Here is a 23947-nt window from a genome sequence, read left to right as displayed (position 1 = left end):
GTTTGGGGCTGATATCCACTTATTAGTGAGTACATAGCATATGTGTTCTTTTGGGTCTGAGTTACTTCACTCAGGATATTTTCTACTTCCATTCATTCAGGGACCACCCTACCTGGGTATCTATCATGTCTTCAGTCACCAAAACCCACACTGTTGCTGTGGTCAAGAGGTGCTTGCTGACAGGAACCTAGTGTGGCAAGTTCTGAGGAAGTCCTACTGACAACCTACCAATGCAGATGTGGATGCTTGGAGCCAACCATCAGATGGAGCTCAGGGAACCTGGAGGGGAGATGGCAGAAGGACTGGAGGAGAGGAGAGGTGTTGCATCCCCATTAGAAGAAACACATAGGCTGGCCCGACTACCCAGTTTTCAGAGTCTAGACCACCAACCAAGGAGAGTACCTGGAAGAATCCATGGCTCCAGATATGTAGCAGAGGATGGCCTGGCCTGATCAGAAGGCTCTTGATCCCAGGGAGGCTTGATGCCCCAGTATAAAGGGGTGCTGGAGTGGTGGGGTGGGAAAGTGTAGGTAGGTAGGGGAGCACTTTCATATACAGGCTGAAGGTAGGGGAGAGGGCGGATGTGGATGTGGGGCTAGTGGAGGGGTGGTGGGAAGTGGGATATCATTTGAGATGTAAACAAATGGAATGATTAATAAAAAGAAAAAATACAAATTCAAAGCTATATTTCAACTCTCAAGAAGTCTTCACTCTTTTTATTACTGTATTTTGGAAAATAAAGTACCACTATGCTAATGAAACTAATTTAAAAAATGATATTGCTATGGTCCTTTATTTTAGAAATTTCACTAAATAAAGCTTTATCCACATTATGTTGAACTCTGACACTGATTACTGCCATCCCACTTGTTCAAATATTCCTTATGTCCCAAATATATGTGTATGCATATGTATATGTATCTGATTTCAGTTCACTTAAAAATAATGTTAAAATCAATTTTATTGTAAGCTTCTTAGCACTTTACTTCTTAATCCTTTCACCTTGTTAGATTTCTTATTTGGAATAGAATAATAAATACAAGCATTTTAAAAACTGCTTCATAAGCATAAATATTAAAATTAATTATAACCAAATGTCATACCTTTCTTGGCCATAATGAATTATCAGCACACATTAACAAAAGTCGTACAGATATATTAAAATTTTATATTTGGAAGGAATTAAAAAAAACTTACAAAACATACAATTGATATGAACAATCACAAGGGAAGTTATTAACGTGAAAGCCTGTATTAAAAATGAAAATTTTCGGGGTTGGGGATTTGCCTCAGTGGTAGAGCACTTTTCTAGCAAACACAAGGCCCTGGGTTCAGTCCCTAAGATCAAAAAAAAAAAAAAAAAAAAAAAAGAAATACATCTTACTTTAAAAAAAAATGAAAATTTTCAAATATTATGTTCTCTCCCTACAGCAAACAATTTAAAATGACAAAGCACACTAAATAAACAAAACAAAGTACAGAAAAAAGAAACAGAAAAAGAAAAAAATTACATTAATGATCACTGAAATGAGAAGAATAATGCAGGTAAACAAAAACTGAAATATAAACATTTAATAAATTCATGGACCTTATCAAGGAAAGGAATTCAGAAAACAAAGAAGAGTAAAAGTATTGAGGTATATGGATTGCACTATGTAAGTAAGCACTGACAAATAATAAGAAACTAAGGACACCTAACAGTATCAGTCACTCATATATGCACATGAAAACATGCTCTCACACAGAGGGATGCACACACTGCATCAATTTCATACAGACAAACAAGTTTTAGTAATCAAACAGCAGAAAGGGACACGTTTTGGTATGGTTTGAAGGGAAAGGAGATGTAGTGTGAGAACTAAAACTAAAAAACGCTATGCAGGATCATGGGTAAAGAGTTTTGGCAGCTTCTAAAGAACGTTAAAATATAATTACCTTGTAAGTCAGCAATGCCCCACTGCAGTGCTGCAGTACGTACTCAGCAAGATGGAAAACACATATTCACGGTAACAAAAGATGTACAAGGGAATTTATACATGCGTCAATCGAAAATGTAAGTAGGAAAACAGAAATGTCCAGCAATATATATTACAAAATGACCATATATTATATAATTCTACTTATATAAAACTTAAGAATGTACCAGATCTTAAGAAGATCTGGGAGGTGAGAGACTCTCAGGACTCAAAGGAGGGGACCCTAGATGGAATGCCCTGCAGTGGGGAGAGGGAACTTGTAGAGCCCACCTCCAGCAGAAAAACAGGGCATCAAGTGAGGGATGGGGTTGCTATTCCAAGGTCAAAACTCTGATCCATAATTGTTCCTGTCAGAATAGCTGCAGGGACGGAAATGGAAAAGAACCTGCGGAAAAGAAGGTCCAGCAACAGGCCCAAAGGGGTATCCAACTCAAGGGGAGGCCCCAAGACCGGACACCATTACTGAAGCTATATAGAGATCACAAGAAGGGACCTACCATGACTGCCCTTCGAAAGACTCAACAAGCAGCTGAAAGATTCAGAAGCAGATACTTGTACGCAACCAACGAACAGAAGCGGGTTGAATAAACCTCTGGTTGAATTAGGGAAAAGCTGAAGGAAGCTGAGGAGGGGAACCCTGCAAGAGATCTAGTAGTCTCAATTAAATGGAACCCCTAGATCTATCAGACACTGGATCACCGACCACCAGCTGAGATGAGGCCCCCAACACATGTACAGCAGAAGACTCCCGGGTCTGGGTTCAGTCCGAGAAGATGCACCTCATCCTCAAGAGACTGGAGGCCACAGGGAGTTTAGAGCTCTGGTGGGGTGGGTGGAATGGGGACATCCCCGCCTGGGGGCGGGGAGTAGTTATGGGATGTGGAACAGTCAGAGGTTAGACCAGGAGTGGAGTAAAATCTGAAGTGAAAAAGAATAAAAAGAATGGGCGGATCTATGGGGACAAATTGTAGACTCTACAAAACTGTAGCATTACATAGCCTGTAGACAGGTGAAGATTACAGTGCGAATGTTCACTCATATATATCTTACATAAGTAAAATATAATCTTTAATTTAGATGGCAGATATTTCTTTATGTTTGAAGTATAAGCAGTGGAAAATACCACTTGTGTTAGCTTTAAATCAAATCTTTCATAAAGGTTTAATTTAAAGGTTTATTTGATTTTAACATTGTAAGATATTTTTAACTATAAATTTTTCTTCTTAATGACTGAAGCTTGATTAAAATCTTTAAGATTTTATTATGGAAATAGTGCTAAAGATGTATTTTTTAATGTATATTTTTTTGATATATGTTTAACCGGACCTTTTTTAATTCTTTTTTTAAATTTTTTATTAGATATATTTCTTTACTTACATTTCAAATGTTATTTCCCTTCCTGGTTTCCTGTCCATAAGCCCTCATTTCTCCCTCCCCCACAGGGCTGTTCCCCCCATCCATCCCCCTTACTGCTCCCCCATATTCTCCTGCTCTGGGGGTCCAACCTTGGCAGGACCAAGGGCTACCCTTCCCCTGGTGCTCCAACAAGGCTAGTCTCTGCTCTACATGCAGTTGGAGCCCTGGGTCAGTCCATGTATAGTCTTTTGGTAGTGGTTTAGTCCCTGGAAACTCTGGTTGGTTTTAACCGGACTTCTAATAGGTAAAGCTATGGCTTTTATTTCCACAATTCTTTCAAAAATATAAAACCTTTCAAATTAGATTTGTAAAATAAGTTCTGGCACAAATATTTAAGTATTACAATATCTGCATTTTACATTAGAAATGTGAGCAGTGAAAATTATGGATTATGGATTTCCAAATACTCATAATATAAAGCAAAACCTTAATTGTGTTATTCAAAATTAGATATGGAGAAATTTCAGTTTGTGTTTCTTGCCTACTTCACATGCTCCCAGTTTAACTGTGAGTATTCGTTTTTTATTCTATTTCCTAAAACAGGGTTATTCACTGACTACTATAAAATGTAAAGCATGATGATTGATTGCTTGATTATAGTAACAGAAAAACAAAACAAAGGAGATGCCAGGTTATGTGTTTCCCACTGAATTCTTCCTTTGAACACAAGTGCAATACATTATTTTGAGACGAGAGAATCTACACTTTTTAAATTGTCTCTATCAAGGAAAAGAAAACGCTGTCTGTATCAGCACACCTGCTCTGAGGAACAAGTAGACCTCAGCTCTAAGAGCAGAATCACGGTTGTCATGCTGTCCCACTCTTACCTCTGTCTGGGCAGGCTGATGAGAGGCTGCTTGTGGCACCGTTTGCTAAGGCTAAAGAGCTTGTGTACAATTCTATGTGCCTTCAGGAAAAGCTGCTTCATGCTGTTCTCCAGTTGTTCATAGCGGCGCTGAAAATTAGAATCCATTGTCCACAAATGCATTATAGTTGAAGTGTTGAGGAAATAATTCATGGGTAGTCTTTTCATAAAGAACTTGAATTCATCTGAAAAACATAAAAAAAACCCACCACATTTTAATTATGTAACAAGTACTTTCTCTCCGACCAAAACACATTGAACCTATTTAAAAGTAAATGCTAATAGCTTAATATTAGTGGCTAACAAATTGTTAAAATATGAGATTTGGGGGAGTTTTAAAGTCATTTGTTTTGATCTTAAAATAGCAGTTTCGTGAAAGAATATGGAAATAATTTACACAAGAACAATAGTTTTGACAGAAAACTTAAATCCAGTTTATTTTCAATACTCTCCCTCTGCTCTCTGAGTAAGACTGATGGTGCAGAAGGAGAACAGATTTCACATTGCCAACTGATGGGCATTTGCATGGATTTTTTGCATAGATTTTTGCATTTGAAGGTATTATAGGTTGAAGGAATATGTGTTTAGCTCAGAGTCTTCCCAGCTCAACCTTTTCATTAAATTACAGTGTTTGTGTGTTATTTACATAGAAACATAAAAACAAGAAATGGGGTAGAAATCCACAATAGATATTATGGAGTAAAAGGTGGCATTCCAGTTCAGCAGGAAAGTAAGTATTTCAATAAATAGTTTTTCTCCAACATAGATACTTACATCATTTTTGAAAACAAATAACAAAAGCAAATAAAAACATGTATATTACAGACCCAAACAATCACATTTCTAATAGTTTAAGACCTACTATAGAAGGCAGAATTTTTATACGGTGCTCTAAAAGTAAACAAGAATGATAGCTAGATAGGTCATAGGTAATGCATCAGAACCTACTATTATTATCCTGATTAATAGATGGGCTATTAAAGTGATTCTTTATGACTCTGGGGTATACCCAGAGAGTAGATCTCAACTATCATGAGAGAAGCTTCTCGAAGTGACTCACAACTAACATGGAGACAAACATTTGCAGAACAATTACAGAATAAATTATTTGGGCAGGCCCCAAGTGTATGTTAAACTTGCTCTTTCAAGGCACAGGGATCTTCATGGAAGACAGAGAGGAATGAGGATATAGCAGAGGCAGTTTATATACTCAACAGTATTCTAGTCAAAACAAGTGAAGTTGCACTGATGCCATCAGAGATTAGGAAAGCATGGGTAAACTCTGTATAAGCTCAAACCTGACAAAATCTCGGCTGAAGAAATATTAGCATTCAAAAACTGCCAGGAAAGGAAATGGCAGTAGTCTGTTATATTCTTAATGGTGTGATACTTAGTGTATTCTATATCCAAAGGTGGACCCCATATTCATAATTAACTGGGTAAGAGAAACACTGAACTCTGTGAATTGAAAAAGAGAAATGGAAAGAGAACACAGAATTGAGTGAGGGGTTATGTTGAAATGTATAGGGGAAGAATATAGGGAAAGTGATCAAAATATAATTTATGAACATCTCAAAGAATTAATAAAATTATTTGAAAAATATTTAGAGGATAATTTTATCACTGAAGTGCAGCATGCTTCAATATCACATCATTAGGATATTCAGTGTTTAGATTTTTACCTGAAAAAGGAGAAAGGCTTAAAAAAAGGAACAATCTTCACAATATGACAAATATAATTGGATGAGGCTTTATACCATATTTGCATTAGATAGGCTTCAAATCAAACAGTATAAATAATGGATTAACATTTTGGTTTGACAATACTATGAAATTTGCTTCCATATATCTTTTGTAAGAAGTTTCCCACCATTAGATAAAAAAAAAAAATTGATGCACAGTCATTGAAAAGCATCCCTTCGATAGTCACAGAACAGATGCCACTACTCTGAAAAATCATCATTCACTTCATTGTTGTCTTTGACTTTGACTCTTCCAGTGAGACCTTATCATGGATTGCTAATTGTACTCTTTGTTATCATAGTATTCAAAAAAGGTTCTGAATCAGGAAATTTCAATGAGATGAAAGAACCTTATAAGGTCGAATTTACTTATCTCACTGGAGTGTTTGTAATACTGTGTGTCTGTGGAAAATTATCAATGCATGATCTCGGTGAAGTAGTTTTCACATGACACATGAATAATTACTTCATTATGAAGTCATTAGGAGCCGCCATTGACAGTCACCCACAACAGTTATTGAACACCTGTTGTGCACAGAACATACAGATGTTTCAATCTATGACAGCAAGTGTGAGTAAACCTTTCATCTCATTTTAAACAGTGACTAATTAATGATATGCCTTACTTTCAAATGCTATAAAGCATCTTCAATTTTTGACAGGTATTTTACCTAGAACTAACTCAAAGGATTCTCTGGAAATGTCATCAAAATATTTTTCTCTCATTTGGCATTCTTTAAAATTAATATTTATAGATTGAAAAAAGGGAATTTCGAAAGGAACTCAGGAACTACTACATAAATCAAAATTACACAGAGAGATAAAACAAAGTAGAAAAAGTAGGGATAGCAAAATATTTTATCTTAATTTACAGCACTATGTAGAAAATAAGGCACTATTTGCAGTTAAGTGGTAAATACTTAATAACTAATCAGAGACTAGAGGTGTGCCTCTGTAGTTAAAAGTACTACCTGCTTTCCCACTGGGTTCAATTATCAGCATTCACATGGAGTCCCATACTCATCTAAGCTTCCACAGGACCAGACATCCCCTTATACTCTCTACAAATACTGTATGCGCATTTAAAAACATCCATGTACTAAAAATAAAGTGATAAGAAATCTCAAGAAAAAACTCATTATATTTTTGGCATTTTAGATAAATTTAAAAATGAAATCTAAATGTCATATAAAATCACTCACACAATAAATTTTTATGACAAATATGTTATTGTTTAAATATATTTTTAAGTGTGCATCAACTGCATAAAATTGTTCAATTTAGTATTGGTCATTTGAAGTAGGTAAAGTTTAATGGAGAGTTCTTCACTAATATCAGAATAATTCTTTGTTCAATGTGCACACTTTTAATTTTTTAAAATTCTTCAGGTTTACCATGGACTAGTAAAAATGATTTTCAAAGTGTTTTGGGGAAATGTTTGTAAAAGAATTGTTTTAAGGCATGTGATGATCATCTTGATTTGTTCCATTTTTGAGTGTCCGATTATTGCCTTTCCTGGCCAATGAATATTTCTATTAAAACATTTTACATCTGCAGTGCCCACAATTCCAAAGATTATTTTTGTGGATCATGCTGATGCTTGGTGAGACCTGGATTCACAATGGCAGACTTTCTTTGGATTTATTATATTCACCAGTTACCTTAGTTAACATTTCCTGCCTTTGACTACCTGAACCTCAGATTTGGATACTTGGTCTTGCACATCCTGTATGCCACAAAGCACAATACTTGCCTCAGCATGATGGCAACTTGAGGCACACTAACCATACCTGATATATTTAAACTCAACTTTCTTTCTTCCAATTTCAAGTATACCATCAAGCCAATATGGGCCACAACAGTTTGAGTATGATAAAGATTTCAGTTCACAAAGAGAAGGACAGATATGTACTCGCTTTATAAAATAACATAGTCCTACTCACTACCTCATCAAAAAACTTAACTAACACAAAATATATTAGCTCCCAGGGACTAAACCACCATCCAAAGAGTACACATAGACAGACCCATGGCTCCAACTGCATATGTAGTAGAGGATGGCCTTGTTGGGCACCAGTGGAAGGAGAAGCCCTTGGTCCTGCCAAGGCTGGATGCTCCAGTATAGGGAAATGTCAGTTCAGGGAAGTGGGAAGGGGTGGGTAGGTAGGTGGGGGGACGCCATCATAGAAGAAGGTGGATGGGGGATGGGATAAGTGGTTTATGGATGGGAAATCAGGAAAGGGGCTAACATTTGAAATGTAAATTAAAAACTATCCAATTAAAAGAAGCTTCTTACATGGTTTTAAAGTTTTGAATGGAATACACAAAAAAATTTACATTAATCAAAAAACTATAAGACTAAAGTTAGTATTTATTATCTTGACATTATTAGTGTTTGAAACAAGGTGACTCATTGGTAGAATATAATTTCCTGCTCATTGTAGGATGAATGAAAGCATTCTTGTCTTCTTTGCTTTGAGGCAGTATAACCAAAACCCGCCTAGCACTCAATTCATACCACAGACTGTTCCTAAACTTGTGGTTATCATGCTTTAGGCTTCTGATGCTGGAATTATGAGACTAGACCGTCATGCCTGTTTTTTTATTGAATATTTTATGTATTTACATTTCAAATATTATCCCCTTATCCCATCCCTTCCCCCACCTCCTCTCCCCCTGCTTTCATGAAGATGCTCTCACTCCCACCCAAAACACTCCCACCTCAACACCCTGGCATTCCCCCTACACTTGGGAAACAAGTTTCAGAGGATCAAGAGCTTCCCCTCCTATTGATGCCAATCAAAACCATCCTCTGCTACATATGCGGCTGGAGCCAGGGGTCCCTCCATGTGTCCTCTTTGGTTGGTGGTTTAGTCCCTGGGGGCTCTGGTTGGTTGATATTGTTGTTCTTCCTATGGGGTTGCAAAGCCCTTCAGTTTCTTCAGTCCTTTCTCAAACTCCTCCACTGGGGTCCCCATGCTCAGTCCGGTGGTTAGGTGTGCCTGGTTCTTAATGGTATTCTTTTTTAAATTAACACATAACATCTTTTAAGGTATGTTATGACATTTTAAAAATTGTTGATTTTCTCTTTCCATCTTCTAACTCATCTCACTTATTCTTTTATGTCTGTTTCTAGTGTATCTCCCTTCTGCTTCTACGTCACCTGCATCCTATTCCCCCACCCTTCCTCATGCTTCTTTATTCTCATTTGAAAACACCTAATTTCATAGATTGCACCGTACTCAAACACATGTTTATACATGTATTCAGTAAAATCTAAAATCTGTATGAGAGAGAACATGTGATGTTTGAGTCCTGAGTCTGAGCCTTCTCAGGTAACAAGCGTTTTCTATATTGATCTACTTTCTAGACAACCTCATTTTTCTATAAAATTGAGTCAACTTCCATGGTGAGGTTATATGGTTTCATTATCCATATGTTGATGGACATTTAGGGTGGTTTCATTTTCTAGTTATTATGAATAACCATGCATCAATAAACGTAGCTGCCTCCGAGGAAGGAGACTAAATCCTTTGAGTATATATCAGGTAAGGTATATCTGTGCTATGTACTCGGCCATTTTAACAATGAAAAACAAACAAACATCTATACTGACTTCCATAATGTCTGTAATAATTTATATTCCCTACGCTATGTGTCAGTATTCCTCTTTTTCACACCCACAGCTGCATTTCTTTTCATCTTTTAGATGTAACCTCAAAGTAGTTGCAGTTTTTATTTCCCTAATGGTTATGTATGTGGAACAGGTTTAAAATACTTACTGGCTATTTGTGCTTCTTCTACAGCATAGTTTTCAATCATAAAAGATAACAGCAAATATAACAAAGGAAAATGCTAATGAGCATCTGGGCTGGTACAATTTATAGCCGGTTTCAGTCTCCTAACAAGACTAAGTCACAGGAAACAAGAATGATATAGAGGGAATGTATTGCATAACGAACTCTGTACAGGCAAACAGATTAGGATAAGTAACGGTTTTACAAAATGTTACCATTCCCTAAGTAGGCACAGTGTTAATCTGAAATTAAGACAAGTATTTTTTTTTCAAATGACCCTTCCCGTAACTGTTATTAGCATAGTTATTATGTGTGATTCATTTGAACTTTGATTTCACAATTTAATTTTTAGGTAAGTTTTTTAATACTACATTTTTAGGATTTATAACTCTATGTGTTTTGTATACCTTTAGTACTTTTGGGGGACCAACATGTGTATGTATACCTTGGCACACTTTTTTGCCTGTATTGGTGGGCATGGAAAACACTAGCCTGTATATTTTTATAATGTAATTTGTAATGTTCAGTGTAATGTGTTAAGAACTGCTATGGAATATATTTTCAAAAATGTTCATAAAACATTTTCACAGTGGACTATTTCTAGAGTGGTAATACCATATAATTTTCTTCTATCCAGAAAAATTGTGTTCATCTATTAATTCATGTAAATAGTTCCAAACTGATACTCATTCCATTAAAAATTAGCTATTGGTATTTAAGATTGAGGAAGGAAACATGCTTTCGTGACTTCTAATTTATAGATATGATAGAATTGTTAAAACTGTGATAATAGAATAATAAAAGTGATAATATAAGAGTATTGGGTTTTCTATAGGTTTTATGAATATTTTATGTTTACAAGATAAGTAAAACATGTTATGTCTAAGGATATATAAATACACACACATAAATATGCATATCTGTTGGATAAGTTAGCCAACAGTAGTAGAATCGAATTTTCTTGTCAATATAAACAATACAGCATGGAAACAGCTGCTTTTAATCAAAAAGAGTGATAGCTTCTGATTTCTGTGATATTCGTAATCCAGCCTCTTCAATGTCACCTTCTCTGCTTTTAACTGTAACAATTCTTTGAAGTGAATTTATATCAATCCCCTGGAAAACAAAATTTTCTACACAGGAAAAGATAAGGCAAACCATCATTTTTTTAAAACAAACATAGTACCATATCACATTTTTACCTAAGCAGGTGCATTCAGTCTTGGCTGATTTTTATACACTAATTCTTTTCTATTTTATCTTTGTAACCTATGTTACCACAAACAAAGACCAAACAAATGGCAACAATGAAAAAACAAACAACGATAGACATTTATTAAACCCTAGCTTTGAAGCTGACATTTTGATTTCAAAGTATTTCTCCACTGTACTTCATTGTAATTGCAATGCAGATCACCTTCTAATGCAACTGCGTCTTTACCCTTGATAGTCATATTCCCATTGTGTAGAAAACTCACTTACTTCCTTCAGCTTCTTATCACAACATAATTCCCACTACAAGTTAGCTTTTTATTTGTTTATTTTGTTTTATTTTAAAAAACTTTTATCCACAAACATTCCCAAGGGAGTATTTGAATAATGTATATCCAAACTAATATGTCCATATTCTATAGGATGCCTCTGGTACACCCAGAGGTGACTATATATTTCTATAAGTTAATATATTTTAAAATATATTAACAGACTCGGTAATAGAGCTTATATCAAATCAACAAAATTAGATAAATGATATCTGGTGCATGAGCCATTTTATGAGGCTACAATATTGTGAGTAAATCAAAAGTGTATAACCAGAGTAGATCCTAAGTATTTAGTTGCAGGGGGATGTCATTATGCAGGTGTAGGAAGGTACAAGATAGAATGAGGCCTGCCATTGGACAAGAAGGAAGGATGGGTGGGAGAAAAGTTTTAGAGAAGGTGAGGAGACTGGAGAAGAGAGAAGCAGCTGAGAGAACATGGAGGCAGATGTTAAGATTCCTCTCTGCATGTTTTCAGGTTGTTATGAATATCCTTAAGGGATGGATGTGTGTGTACAGGGTTTTGTATGTCTAGGTGGGCAATTAAATATTATCAATTGGATCAGAGGTTATTGTGTTGTGTGTTCTTTCATGTGGGAATTTCATTGAATTCAAGAGAGTATGTGGTGTCTGGAGACGTGTATGTCTGGCATGGGGGTAACCTGCCTTGGGAACTGGATGGGTAGAGAGATTATTGCCAGGCTGAGAGAGTAGTCATCGGCAGTGTGATATGGGATACAGCAAAGCAGGTGAGACACTTTGCCGCCTGAGATGAAGATGTCTACCAGATATCTTGGGGCATTGCAGTGCTGGATCTAATGTGGAGTAAAAGACAATATTTTTTATAATTTCACAGCAACATTTAGTAGCTATCTAAAATAAATTATGCTTTTTATTGTTTTATACTTATTTTAAAGGAATCATATACATTAATATTAAAATAAAATATTTCAACTATTTAGCTGAATACGAACACCTTTCCTGTTTATATCTCTTCGATGTCTAAGGAAATTCCTAAGTAGAACATGCTCTATTTTCACCTGCAGAGTGTACTTGAAATTACAGAGTTGGTAGATTTTTTTTTAAAGCTATGGGATTCAATTGAATTCACTCAGATTTATATATTTTCTCTCAGGGGAACAAAAGAATATAATAGTATCTTTTGCATTCTGTCCACAGCTTGTAACATTGATAGCCCTACTAAATATATTTTATGGAAAAAAAATTACTGTTTCTTCACTGTGTCATGGAAGAAAGTGTTTCTCTCCCTTCCTTGGTGATTTTATATTTTATACAGTCCTTTAATGAATTCTTTATCAGTTGAACTCAATTAAAACCTTTTTACTTCCTTTAGGAAATGAATCTATGCTGACAGATGAGCAGGTATCAGAGGCAATCTTACAAGGTAGCTTAAAAGGAGAAAACGAACAGAATATATGAATTCCTAGAACACACTGGAAAAATCACTGTAAATAGATACAATGATAAACGTGGAATATCGATGAGCGATATACAATATGCACTCATCAAAGCTGAAATTTTATTACTCAGATGACATCTGAGTCCAGTTGCCTATTTCAAACTGAGAGCAGAGTTTGAAAGTTTTGAAGCCAGGAGATGGGTCAACGACTACTATCTGATTTAGCTATCTCCTGAGAGGCTCTGCCAGAGCTTGTCAAATACAGAGGTAGATGTTCACAGTCAAACATTGAACTGAAAACAGGGTTCCCAATGGAGGAGTTAGAGACAGGACTGAAGGAGCTGAAGGGGTTTGCAACCCAATAAGAAAAATAACAATATCAACCAACCAGAATTCCTCTATCCCAAGAGAATACAGGGATGCACCTATGGTTTCATCTGTATATGTAGCAGAGGATGGGCCTTGTTGGTTATCAATGGCAGGATTGATGCCTCAGTGTAGGGGAATGACAGTACGGGGAGATGGGAGGGAGTGGGTGAGAGAGTACCCTTATTGAAATGGACAGGGCCTAATGGGTTAGCTGTCTCTGGAGACCAGGAAAGGGGGTGATATTTAAAATGTAAATTTAAAAATTCAATAAAAGAAAAAAAGCAAAATATCTCAAACATAGTCTTTCTTTCTTTCTTTCTTTTTTAACAAAGTACTGAATGAATGTTAGAGAATTCAAAGACAGTGATTTAAAAAATATATTTTATCTCCTAATGTTGTAGAACTTCAAACAAACTTTGTACTCAAAATTAAATGTAAATGGCCACTAGATTAAAGTTTACAGTAAAGTTAGAAGTACCACTGATTGGTGAATGTGTGAGAACAGGGAACAGATGGATCTATATGGAAGAAGCGATATTGACTCAAAATTCCAACATATACATTCTTCTTTTTCTTATCTTTTTCCCATAGAACAACAAATCAAAGGGATGAACGAGGGGCCAGGAAATCTTCTGGTCTGTTCAATAAGCTACTCTACTCTTGTCTTAAGATATTACTTGCAGGCTAGAAAGTTGCTTCAGTGGTTAAGAGTGCTGACTTCTCTTCCAGAGGTCCTGAGATCAAATCCCAGCAACTTCATGGTGGCTCACAACCATCTGTAATGAGATCTGATGCCCTCTTCTGGTGTGTCTGAAGACAGAATATATATATATATATATATATATATCTTTTTTTAAAAAAGATGTTACTTCCATGTTTTTTACTTTCTTCTTAATTTGTTTTATTTTAATTTAAAATATAATTTCATCAATTTTCTTCCATTTATTGCACATAAATGCTATGATCTAAATTTTGAAAATTTAAGCCAAGTAGGAGACTAAGCTTAGAGAACCCCCAAAGAAGAGGAAAGGAAGGATGACAGAACTGAGAGTAGTCTGGGAAACCAGGACACCATAGCCCATAAAATCAACTAAGGAGCGCTCATAGGGGCTCACAGAAGCCGAAGTCACAAGCACACGGACCACATGTGTCTCTAGTAGGTCCTCAACATATATGCTGTGGATATTTAGATTGAGACTTTTGCAGGACTCCTAAGAGAGGGATTAGGGATGTTTCTGCCTTTTTTGCCTGGCCCTGGGATGCATTTCCTCCTAGTTGACTTCATTATCCAACTTTGATATACAATTTCCTGCCTAGTCTTAATCTTTTTGGGTTGTATTCAGTTAATATCCTGGAGAGGCCTTCTCTTATTCTTAATGGAAACTGAGGAGCAGAGCATCTCAGCAGGTGGGGACAGTTTAAGCGGAGCTAGGAAAAGTGGAGGGAAGGGGAATGTTGTCAGGAGGTATTCTATGACAAAAAAAAAATGATGATGATGACTTCAACAACAAACCAACAGCAATCAAGGCTATCAAAACATTAGAGATATTGATTACATCATAACCTCTGTGGACAAAAGTGCAGAATATTTCTTGAGCCTCTCTTGGTTTGTATAAATTCTCAGCAAAACATGCCAAGATCAGTCAACAGACAGTTGATTTGAACTAGAATAAAGAAGAAAGATAGGACAACTGAAAAAGAGGAAATAAAGCTTCCCATCAAATTATCAGGCTAAGGCATTTAAAGACTTGGACTTTCATAATGAAACACACCTTTATAAAGTAAACTATTTTTCTGAAGAGAACATTAACTGCTAATATCAAATTGATTGGGTTTCAAAAGCTACAGAATTCATAAGTAAAATAAATGTGGCAGATATATGCTGTACAAATATGCATAACATATAAACACATGAAAAAAATACTAAATGAATTGGGCTTTTTCTGCATTCCATTCAAGACCATGCCCAAAGATATATTATTTGTTTATATGTTTATTATTATAACATATTATTATATATTTACTTTTTGTATTTATGAGAGAAGTTACCTATGGTGTTACCTTTTGGGTTTTGGACAGGGGACTGCTTCTGCTTCCTCTGTCAGCACTTAAAGATTTTTTTAAATTATAGTTGTATCGCTTCATTTTCCTTTTTCCTTCCTCTATCCCTTCCCATTTGAACAAAATCAGAGAAATTTGATTTCTATTCCATATAAGAAAATTCAAATTCTACCTGAATGTAACTTCTTATGGTGACTATGATTTAAGAAAAGTGTGATTCTAATCTAAACTTCTGTTGTGGATTCTTACTTGTGTCATGAATCCAGGCGAGATGGATAAAGCCCCTTCATATTCATATATGCAATGCGTGTGGATTTGGATGTACTCTAGCATTATGAACAGAGAACACATATAACAATTGGTGTCATAGGCCAGTCATGTCAAGTATTGTAAATTTAAACACATTTTCAAGTTGGTTACATATCAGTCATGTCACAGGTGGGTAGATATTCGCCTTGACATTATAGACCATGTTTTTTAGAGGACGTGAGACTGAAAAGCTGTGAAAAGCATGAGTAGACATTACCCCGTACCAGCCATCCCTTATCTGAACATCTGGACTAAAAACAAGCCTCTCTCCAAAACCCTGCTGATCCTGATTGTACTTGGATAGAGCATCAATTTAACCAGTTATGTAATAAAAAGTAGAGACCACTGAAACCATATATTGGAGTCAGACTAAAAACTTTCATCAGGTTGAATGTATACGGTAATGTCTATCTGTCTGTCTATCTGTGCATCATCTATCAATCTGTTTTCTCACCATTATCAGTAATTTAAGAAAAAGAGGCAATCAATTTAAGTAAGAATAAAGAGGGCATAGGAGAAGTTGGAGGAAGGCAGATGGGAAGGGGTAGAGGAAGAAAAAGGAAAATGAAGTGATACAACTATAATTTAAGCAAATTTTTTAAGTGCTGACAGAGGAAGTGGGTGCAGTCCCCTGTCCAAAACCCAAGAGGTGACACCATAGGAAACTTCTCTCACAAATAAAAAAAATGTATAATAACATCACTGGGTGTGCAAATAAGACTTAATGGCAGGTCTTCTGTTGATCAGTAGATGATAACACAAGCACGCGTGCACGCACACACACATACATACACACACACACATACAAACACATACACACACATATACACACAGACACACACACACGCAGACACACACATACACACACACAGACACACACATACACACACACATACACACACAAATACATGCACACACATACACAAACACACACACACACACACATACTCACACATCTTAGATTTTAATAAATAATTTGTCTTTATTTTTAACATTAGGCTCTTATTATTCTGTTTTTCATGTTCTGTTCCGATTGTTTTTGCTTTATCTTACTTCATTTTATCAGTATTATTTTTATAGACCTGTTTACATTCTCATGAGAGACTTAAAAAGGGGGTAGGAATTTGACTGGATACAGAGGAGGAAGGGATCTGGCATGATTTGGGGTGGGGAAAACCATAACTAGAATATAATGAGCGAAATGAAGATTGTTTTCAAATAATATATAAAATATAGAAACACAATGTTAGAAACATATGAAGAGAGGAAATACTGTTTCTTTAGCTTTTCTTAATTTAAAAAAAAAAATGGACAAATCCCAGGAGTTCCATAAAGTGAATTATCTGGTGACATTTTCTGTAAAGATAACTTTAATAATCTATATTAAGTGGCAGATGCTTCAAACGCAGCCTCGTGTCTTCCAAAGGTGTCATCCAGAGATTTCATCCGCTATGTGAATTTTGAACTGTGTGAGCCATAGCCCCTGAGCCAATATTTTCAGTCCTCTTGATAATCTGAGCTTCCCACTTCATTGTTCTTAAATACATTCCTTTCCTGCTGTAGTCAAGTTCTGTTTCAAAAAGAAAACTGAGACCTACACTTAATTGAGGCCTCAAGGGTAATTAGAGTAAATAATTAAACAAGAGCTTAACTAATGTTTATTTAGTGTGTACTATATGCCAATCACCGTGCTGATAGATAGTAATGATGATCATAGATATACTAATGTAGGATATCCATGTTTGCTAAGGAAGATTGTTATGAAAACAATGAAATTCCTTTACATAATTAGCAAAAACTGCTATCTATATTTTTGTTAATTATTCATCTACTATTATGCTTCTTATACTCCTCTGAGAAATGTATGTAGGTTATCTTGGTTAATCCCTGCCAAAGTAGAGAGATGGGTGCTATTATAATCTTCATTTTCCTCAAAAACTGTGTTTTATCAAGTTTCAACAACTATGCAAACTGATACTGGTAATAATAGATAAAGCCTAGAACAAACCCTATCTGAAAAAAAAAAGTTCCCGCTTAGCAAGCAGAAATACTCCAAGAGTTGACAAAGATATTAAATTAAATCCTTTATATTTATAAAGTGCTTTTGTTCAGTGGATTTTCCACAACTTTATCTTCTGGAATCTTATAATAACCATGCTGTAGAACAGACTGATTTTGTTTCGAAGCAATGCAAAATTAATTTCAATTATAGTTTCATTGTACACAGTCAATTCAGAAAGGAAAACAATCAGCCTAAGGAAATAGAAAAAAATGTTAATTATATATAACAGCAAGAGTGAAAGCAGTGTCTTAATTTTCTTTACTTCACTTGCACAGTTCCTAACACTGTACATTATTATTAGCCGATGCATTACATATTTTATGTGACATAACCATGTGACAAAATGAACAAATAAGTAAATGGTAGAAACTAAGTATAAAAGCATGCCAGATTAGTTTTTCAGAAGATGTTTATTCATATGATATAAAATATGATGCCAGTGACCGACAGAATAAATAAAATCAAAACAGTATATGAGAAATCCTGTGAAAACAGGGAATACAAGTTCTACCTAAAACCAACACATAAAGAAATATCCTGAGTTAAATGCAAAACAGCAAAAACTTTTAAGGTGATAAAATACTATGTATAGATCTCATAGTGACAAAGCATTAATCCTCATGTGACTAGGTGTTATACAAAGTAGAAAAAAGTATGAATCAAAGGCCAAATAAGGAACTATTTCCAAGTATCAAGCTTTCCTCTGAGCATTCAAGTCTACCAGTTCTATATTGAGTTTTTCATCGTAGCCACAAAATAGAAGTGGTTACCATGATTCAGTGATATTGTATCAATTTCCCCAACTTCCATATCCCCTCATCGATGTCTAAGGGGAGCAGCCTAACTACATGAACAATGAAAGCTGCCCTGAGATCCAAACGTTTGTAAACCATGCAGGATGGAACAAACAGGAAGCCAAAACTTTGGGTTCGTCAGAGACAAAAAGGAGACTTCTACACTAGTCTTTGTGTATTCTAGCAAGCAACACTTAATTGTGGGAGTGTCCAACTAAATACCTAATTTGCCCAGGCAATGAAATTGAACCCATACCTGGCACTGTTTGGTTGACTAAGAATCAGAGGCTACACATGCCAGAAATCTAGGATAAAATCAAATACTACTGGGGAAAAACAGAAAGAGGAAAGGAAAAAGCATCAGTGAAAGGCACCTAAATATAGTCTGCTATCGTCATAGATGAGAGCGTCATTCAGACATCATTACAAAAGTTACTTCCTGCAACTCATGGGAACAAATGCAAAGACTTACAGCCAGACATCGAACAGAGAGAGACCTCCTTGGAACACACATCTATAAACTGGTATCTCGACCAAATCCATCTTCTTGGAGCTCAGGGAACCCCAAGGAAGAGGAGGTAAAATGAGTGAGGGAGAGGAAAGGCTTCTAAAACTACTAAACAACGCTCACATGAACTTATAGAGATTGTAGCGTCAATCACAGGGCCTACCTGGGTCTCCAGCAAGTCCTATGCATATACACTATTGTGTTCTCTTAGGAAATTTATGGAAATCCTGAATGTACAAACAAATGGGTCTCTGAAACTTGTGGCTTCTCGTAAGTCTGTTATTCTTCTGTCAGTTTGTCTTATGCAACTTCAGTATGATTTTTTTGTTTGTTTTATCATATTTTTGTTGTTGTTATGTTTTGTTTTTATCTCTTAGAATTCTAATGATAGACAGAATCCTGCCTGGTCTGACTTGGCCATGTTTGAGAGAGTATGACATGATTTCCTGACCTTGTTCAGAAGCCCCACAAATTACTTAAAGAATTAACACAGCTATTTCATAATATTTTCTAGCAGCTACCCAGAAAAGGCTGTCTGAAGAATGAACACAGCTCTTCTAGAATGTTTTCTGGCTTTTTGATTTTAACTATAAAACCCAAGAATTACTTTTAGAATTTTTCTAATAGGATTTGGGACTTAGTTGGAAAATCCTAGAATTTTTAAAACAGCTTTTCTGACTTTGGTCAGAAAAATCCATGAGCTATTCAGAGAGCTTTTTGATATTTTCTTTTTCTAGCAAGAGAACTGTCTCAATCAGAAGGAGCTGTCTCCAGCAGACTAGAGAGCCAAAACCATCTACAGAGACCTATCTAGGAAGCCATCTTGAACAGAACATAGGCTGTCAGTTAGTAACACACCATTTGACTTTGAGTCAATTGTATCCCTCCCACATCCCTCCTCTCAGAACAACTCCCTTAGCCTAAGCTGGTCCTTGTCAGCATCCAGATGGGAAAGGAGATGAGAAGAGGTGAAAGAGTAGGAAATGGGAGAAAGAGAAGAAGAGCAGAGTATCTCTATTCCTATTAAATTGTATAAGAAAACAACCTATAACTAATAAAAGGGAGAAATTAATGAGTTAATTTAGTTGTTACCACCCTTTGCCTCTTGTAAATTGACTGATTTTATTACTAATCATTATTATTAATTACTAATAATACATATTATTGCTACTGTTTGTTCAAAGGAAGAACCTTTTGAATAAATTTAGGTACACCTTCAAATAGTCAATACTCAGAGAAAAGAAACAGAATAAAACCTTGTGCAGACAAACCCATAATTAGGTGGGAAAGTTTCCATAGCACCCAGATTCAAGTCCTTACACACAATTAGGAAAAACAGAACAGGAAACTAGAGATGCTTTTTGCTGGGACTTTAGCGGTTTTCCACCTTTTACAAGGGAGGTTTGTGAAAAGACATAAATACCGAAGGAGAAAGACAAGGTGATGAAATTTCTAACGGGACAGACTGAGTGCTTATGGTGACAAATATATATCCAGCTTCTGCATAGAAATTATCTTCTCTTTCAAGTATTCAAATACATGTGCCTTTCTTTTATTAGCAAATATGCTCTATTTTTATTTTTCCATAATTACAGATGACTTTCCTTATTTCTCCAGTTGTTGAAAGCACCCTATATTTGTACTCAGACAAATATATTATATTGTGTCACGTTCCTCCAGGGGATTCTCCACATTAGTTAAATTTTGTAAGGAACTTGGTTTTTTTTTTCTATTATATGTACTCTATTTATTCTATAATAAAACAACACATAGACTGTATTGAGCAATTTTTATACACTGTTGGCCGATCGTTTTTAAAGTTTTTTTTTTTTAGAAAATTATTTGGCGCTATTGTCACCTGAATAAGTTGAAAAATTCTGTCTGTTATTCTTTGTATTGAGTCCTTGAAGTAAAACTCACGTTAGATTTGGAACCATAGCATGAATTAGAAACCATCATTCTCAGAAAACCTATGTCACTGAACATGTGACAGTAAGGCTCTTTCCTTCTTAAACTGTACAATAAATTTCACAGAAAAGCAGCTTGCAAAGAAGGCAGAGTATGCAACAAGGTGCAAACTCCTCTCCCTCATCTGGTTCCACTTCTCAGTCAGCAAGCATGTATTCTCCTGGTTCTCTACACTAAGAAGACTCTTGCAAATAAACATGTATAGATTTCCCTCCAGTTTTCTTTCTTTCCCTTACCTTTCTTTTACTTTCCTGGCATCTGCCTTTCCTGACATTTTTTCATCTCAAACTGTCTAAATCCAGGAAGAGGCATAGCAGTCGTGAGCTGAAGACACAGTGACTACACTGCGTGATCTCAAAGTCTCCCACAGAGAAGTAACACTCAACACATGGTGCTATTTAAAATCCCGCACGGAAAATAACAGAAGAGCACAGGAACCTTAAAATGAAACCGTCCACCTATGGCCACTTTGGTATTTTTAAAGTGCTAAGAATATACATAAGGAAAAGAACAGTACACAGGGCTAGAAAAATTGACTTTCCACACTTAGTTGAATGAAAGTAGAGTCTTATCTTTGACCAGAGATAAAATCAACTCAAAATGGATTAAAGGCTTAAGTATATAACCTGAAATGTGAAAGAGATGGAGAGAAGCTTAGAGAAAACTCGGCAAGATAATGGAAAGAGCAATGGATTTCTTTTTTCTTTTTCCTTTTCCTATAAAGTTTTCCAACAACTAGAAATAAAGCCAAAACCAAAATATCTACATAGCCAAGAAAAACGAAGAATTAACAGATTAAAGAGATTGCCAAGTAGGTTCATGAATACATTTGGTATCTTTCTTTGGTAAGAAATATATTCTTAGAATAAAGAAATAAGTTAAAATCTCATGACTAAAAATAAATGATTTAAAGAAATTTCTTCTGACATAAAAGCATACAAATATTCAACTACATATGAAAGATTTACTCTTCATAGCACAAATTATTAGTATAATAAAAGATATCACCAAAATTAGATACTATCTTTCTTCAGTAAATTTATCAAAGGAAATGTCAATTAGGCAAAGGGCACTAATTGTCAGCAAGCACATGAGAACATGAGAAACCCTGTGAATGTTGTTGAATGTATAGAGTTGTTCCTATGCATGAATTAAGACGTTGTGGCTCCTCATTAAAAAAAATCTGGGATGGATCACAGTAGCAGAAAACTGGCCTAACATATACACCACTGGATTTGAAAGTAAAAAGAAAATATATTTAATATATGATGTTGACGGTCCAAAACTGTGGCAACCTAAAGGCTATACTCTTTGATATCACTGTTGAAATTATTAAGACAAAGCAATAAGATACATACAAACAAGTTGGCCAAGATTGGTGTCCAGCTTAGTGACAGATATATTAAATAAAAAGAAAAGTTTTCATGGTTTTTCTTGTAAAAAAATAATTGGAAAAATCGCCCTTTGAATCAATGTCTTGCAAATTCTACATTCTTAAACACTTAGAATTTTCTATCATGGAAGAATAGGGCATAAGTTTTCTCTCACATTTCTTGAAGTCATCTTCTATCAGGAGTTAAAAAGGAGGAGTCTCGAAGATGCCTTTCTCTAGAATTGACAATACTTTTGAGGATATATAAAATGGAAGAGGGATGACATAGCAAGACAGGGTTTATAAGGCATCTCACAGCATATTAAAGGAAAGTGTGAGTTACTCCCCCATGGCATGATAGTTATTTTCATTCTTTTTGTCTTCTAAAACTTTATTTATGTCTATGTATGTATAAATGCATGTATGTATGAATTCATTATATTATAGTGCAAATACACAATAGAACAAGGTGAGAAAGAAGTAAATTCTATTATTTTGTAAAATTTGGATAAGCCTAAAGTATATTTAGGGCATAAAGTATACATAACATATATAGTATAAGATAAGCCTAAACTATAAAAGTATAACTTCTAAAACAACAGACAGGCATATATATAATCTCATTCATGAAGACTTGAAAAAAAATTAAAAAATTGGAATAGACCGATTTGTTACAAGAGCTGAAGAAAGTAGACAGGTATTTGAGATGTAGGGAGGACAATGATTAACTGATAGCTTTTATGATACACATAGAGTACATTAAGATTTTTATCATACCATACAATGATTTTAAATTCTGCATTTTGTATTTTAAATGTACAAAAAGAAGGATATTAAGTGTTTATAACATATAAATATAAGTAGTGAGTTATGTATGAATAACTTGGCTTAAGCCTATAGTAACTTTTGTATCACTCAATAAATCCAAAATTGTTAACAAAATAACATTTTCTCCTTAATACATGCAGTAGCTTAAAACTGGGCAGTGAGGTCCTTGTGCCTAGGTTATTCATCATTTTCATTATTCTCTTATAAAAAACAAAAGTCTTGATTTTGTTTTGCACAACAATTGGTCCAGATAGAGAATCCATGTTAGTTTTGGTTGATATATAACAAAATTCTGTTCAGTGTCAAAAAACAGCAATAATGGTGTATATGATGAAAATCCCAGTAGGCTCACATTTGTTTTCAGGCTTAGAGATGTTCTTTCTTCCAGGCATATTGCTTTGTCTCTGGAGAAGTACTGAACTCCAACTGTTACAGCGTGTTGCAAGAGTGTGGAGAGATCAACAGAAAAGGAAGCACCCCAGTCCCCATCTCATGGCCCTTGGTTAGAAAACTGAAATGCAATCTCTCAGCTACTAGCATACAGACTGCTCTACCATGAAAGGAAAACAGAATGAAAGAATTTAGAGCAACCTGGCCAAAAAATCCCTTTGCAAGTTTCCCATATAGCTCTTTTTTTTTTTTTTTTAGAAACAATCAGTTTTTTTTAGAAACAATCAAGGATGCCATTGAGTTTCTATTTGAGTATTTTTTATAGACAATTATAATATCAAAATCGGTTTCAGCTTAGTAATGAAAAAAAAGCAAGATCTTAGAGATTATACATATAAACTTTTTCAGGAATAATGATGTTTTATTAACCAAAAATTTTCTCAAGAAATTAACATTATTTTGAACTCTGGCAAATCATTTTGATGTATAATTCAAGGCAAATATATAGTGGTACACTTTCTTCATTATCAAC

General features: G+C 35.2%; 1 protein-coding gene across 3 annotated transcripts in view; it reads right to left on the bottom strand.

Moving 5' to 3' along the window:
• Positions 1 to 23947, bottom strand: part of Brinp3 (BMP/retinoic acid inducible neural specific 3) — a 400303-nt gene that overhangs the window by 63062 nt on the left and 313294 nt on the right. For all 3 annotated transcript variants that reach the window (XM_032914782.1, XM_032914783.1, XM_032914784.1), the window contains exon 7: positions 4220 to 4442. In XM_032914782.1, coding sequence (XP_032770673.1) covers positions 4220 to 4442 — 223 coding nt within the window. The remainder of the gene's footprint in view (positions 1 to 4219; positions 4443 to 23947) is intronic.

Source organism: Rattus rattus, chromosome 10, assembly GCF_011064425.1.
Source record: "Rattus rattus isolate New Zealand chromosome 10, Rrattus_CSIRO_v1, whole genome shotgun sequence".
NCBI classification, from domain to species: domain Eukaryota; kingdom Metazoa; phylum Chordata; class Mammalia; order Rodentia; family Muridae; genus Rattus; species Rattus rattus.
The sequence above is the reverse complement of the archived record's forward strand: the minus strand, read 5'-3'. Positions and strand labels throughout refer to the sequence as shown.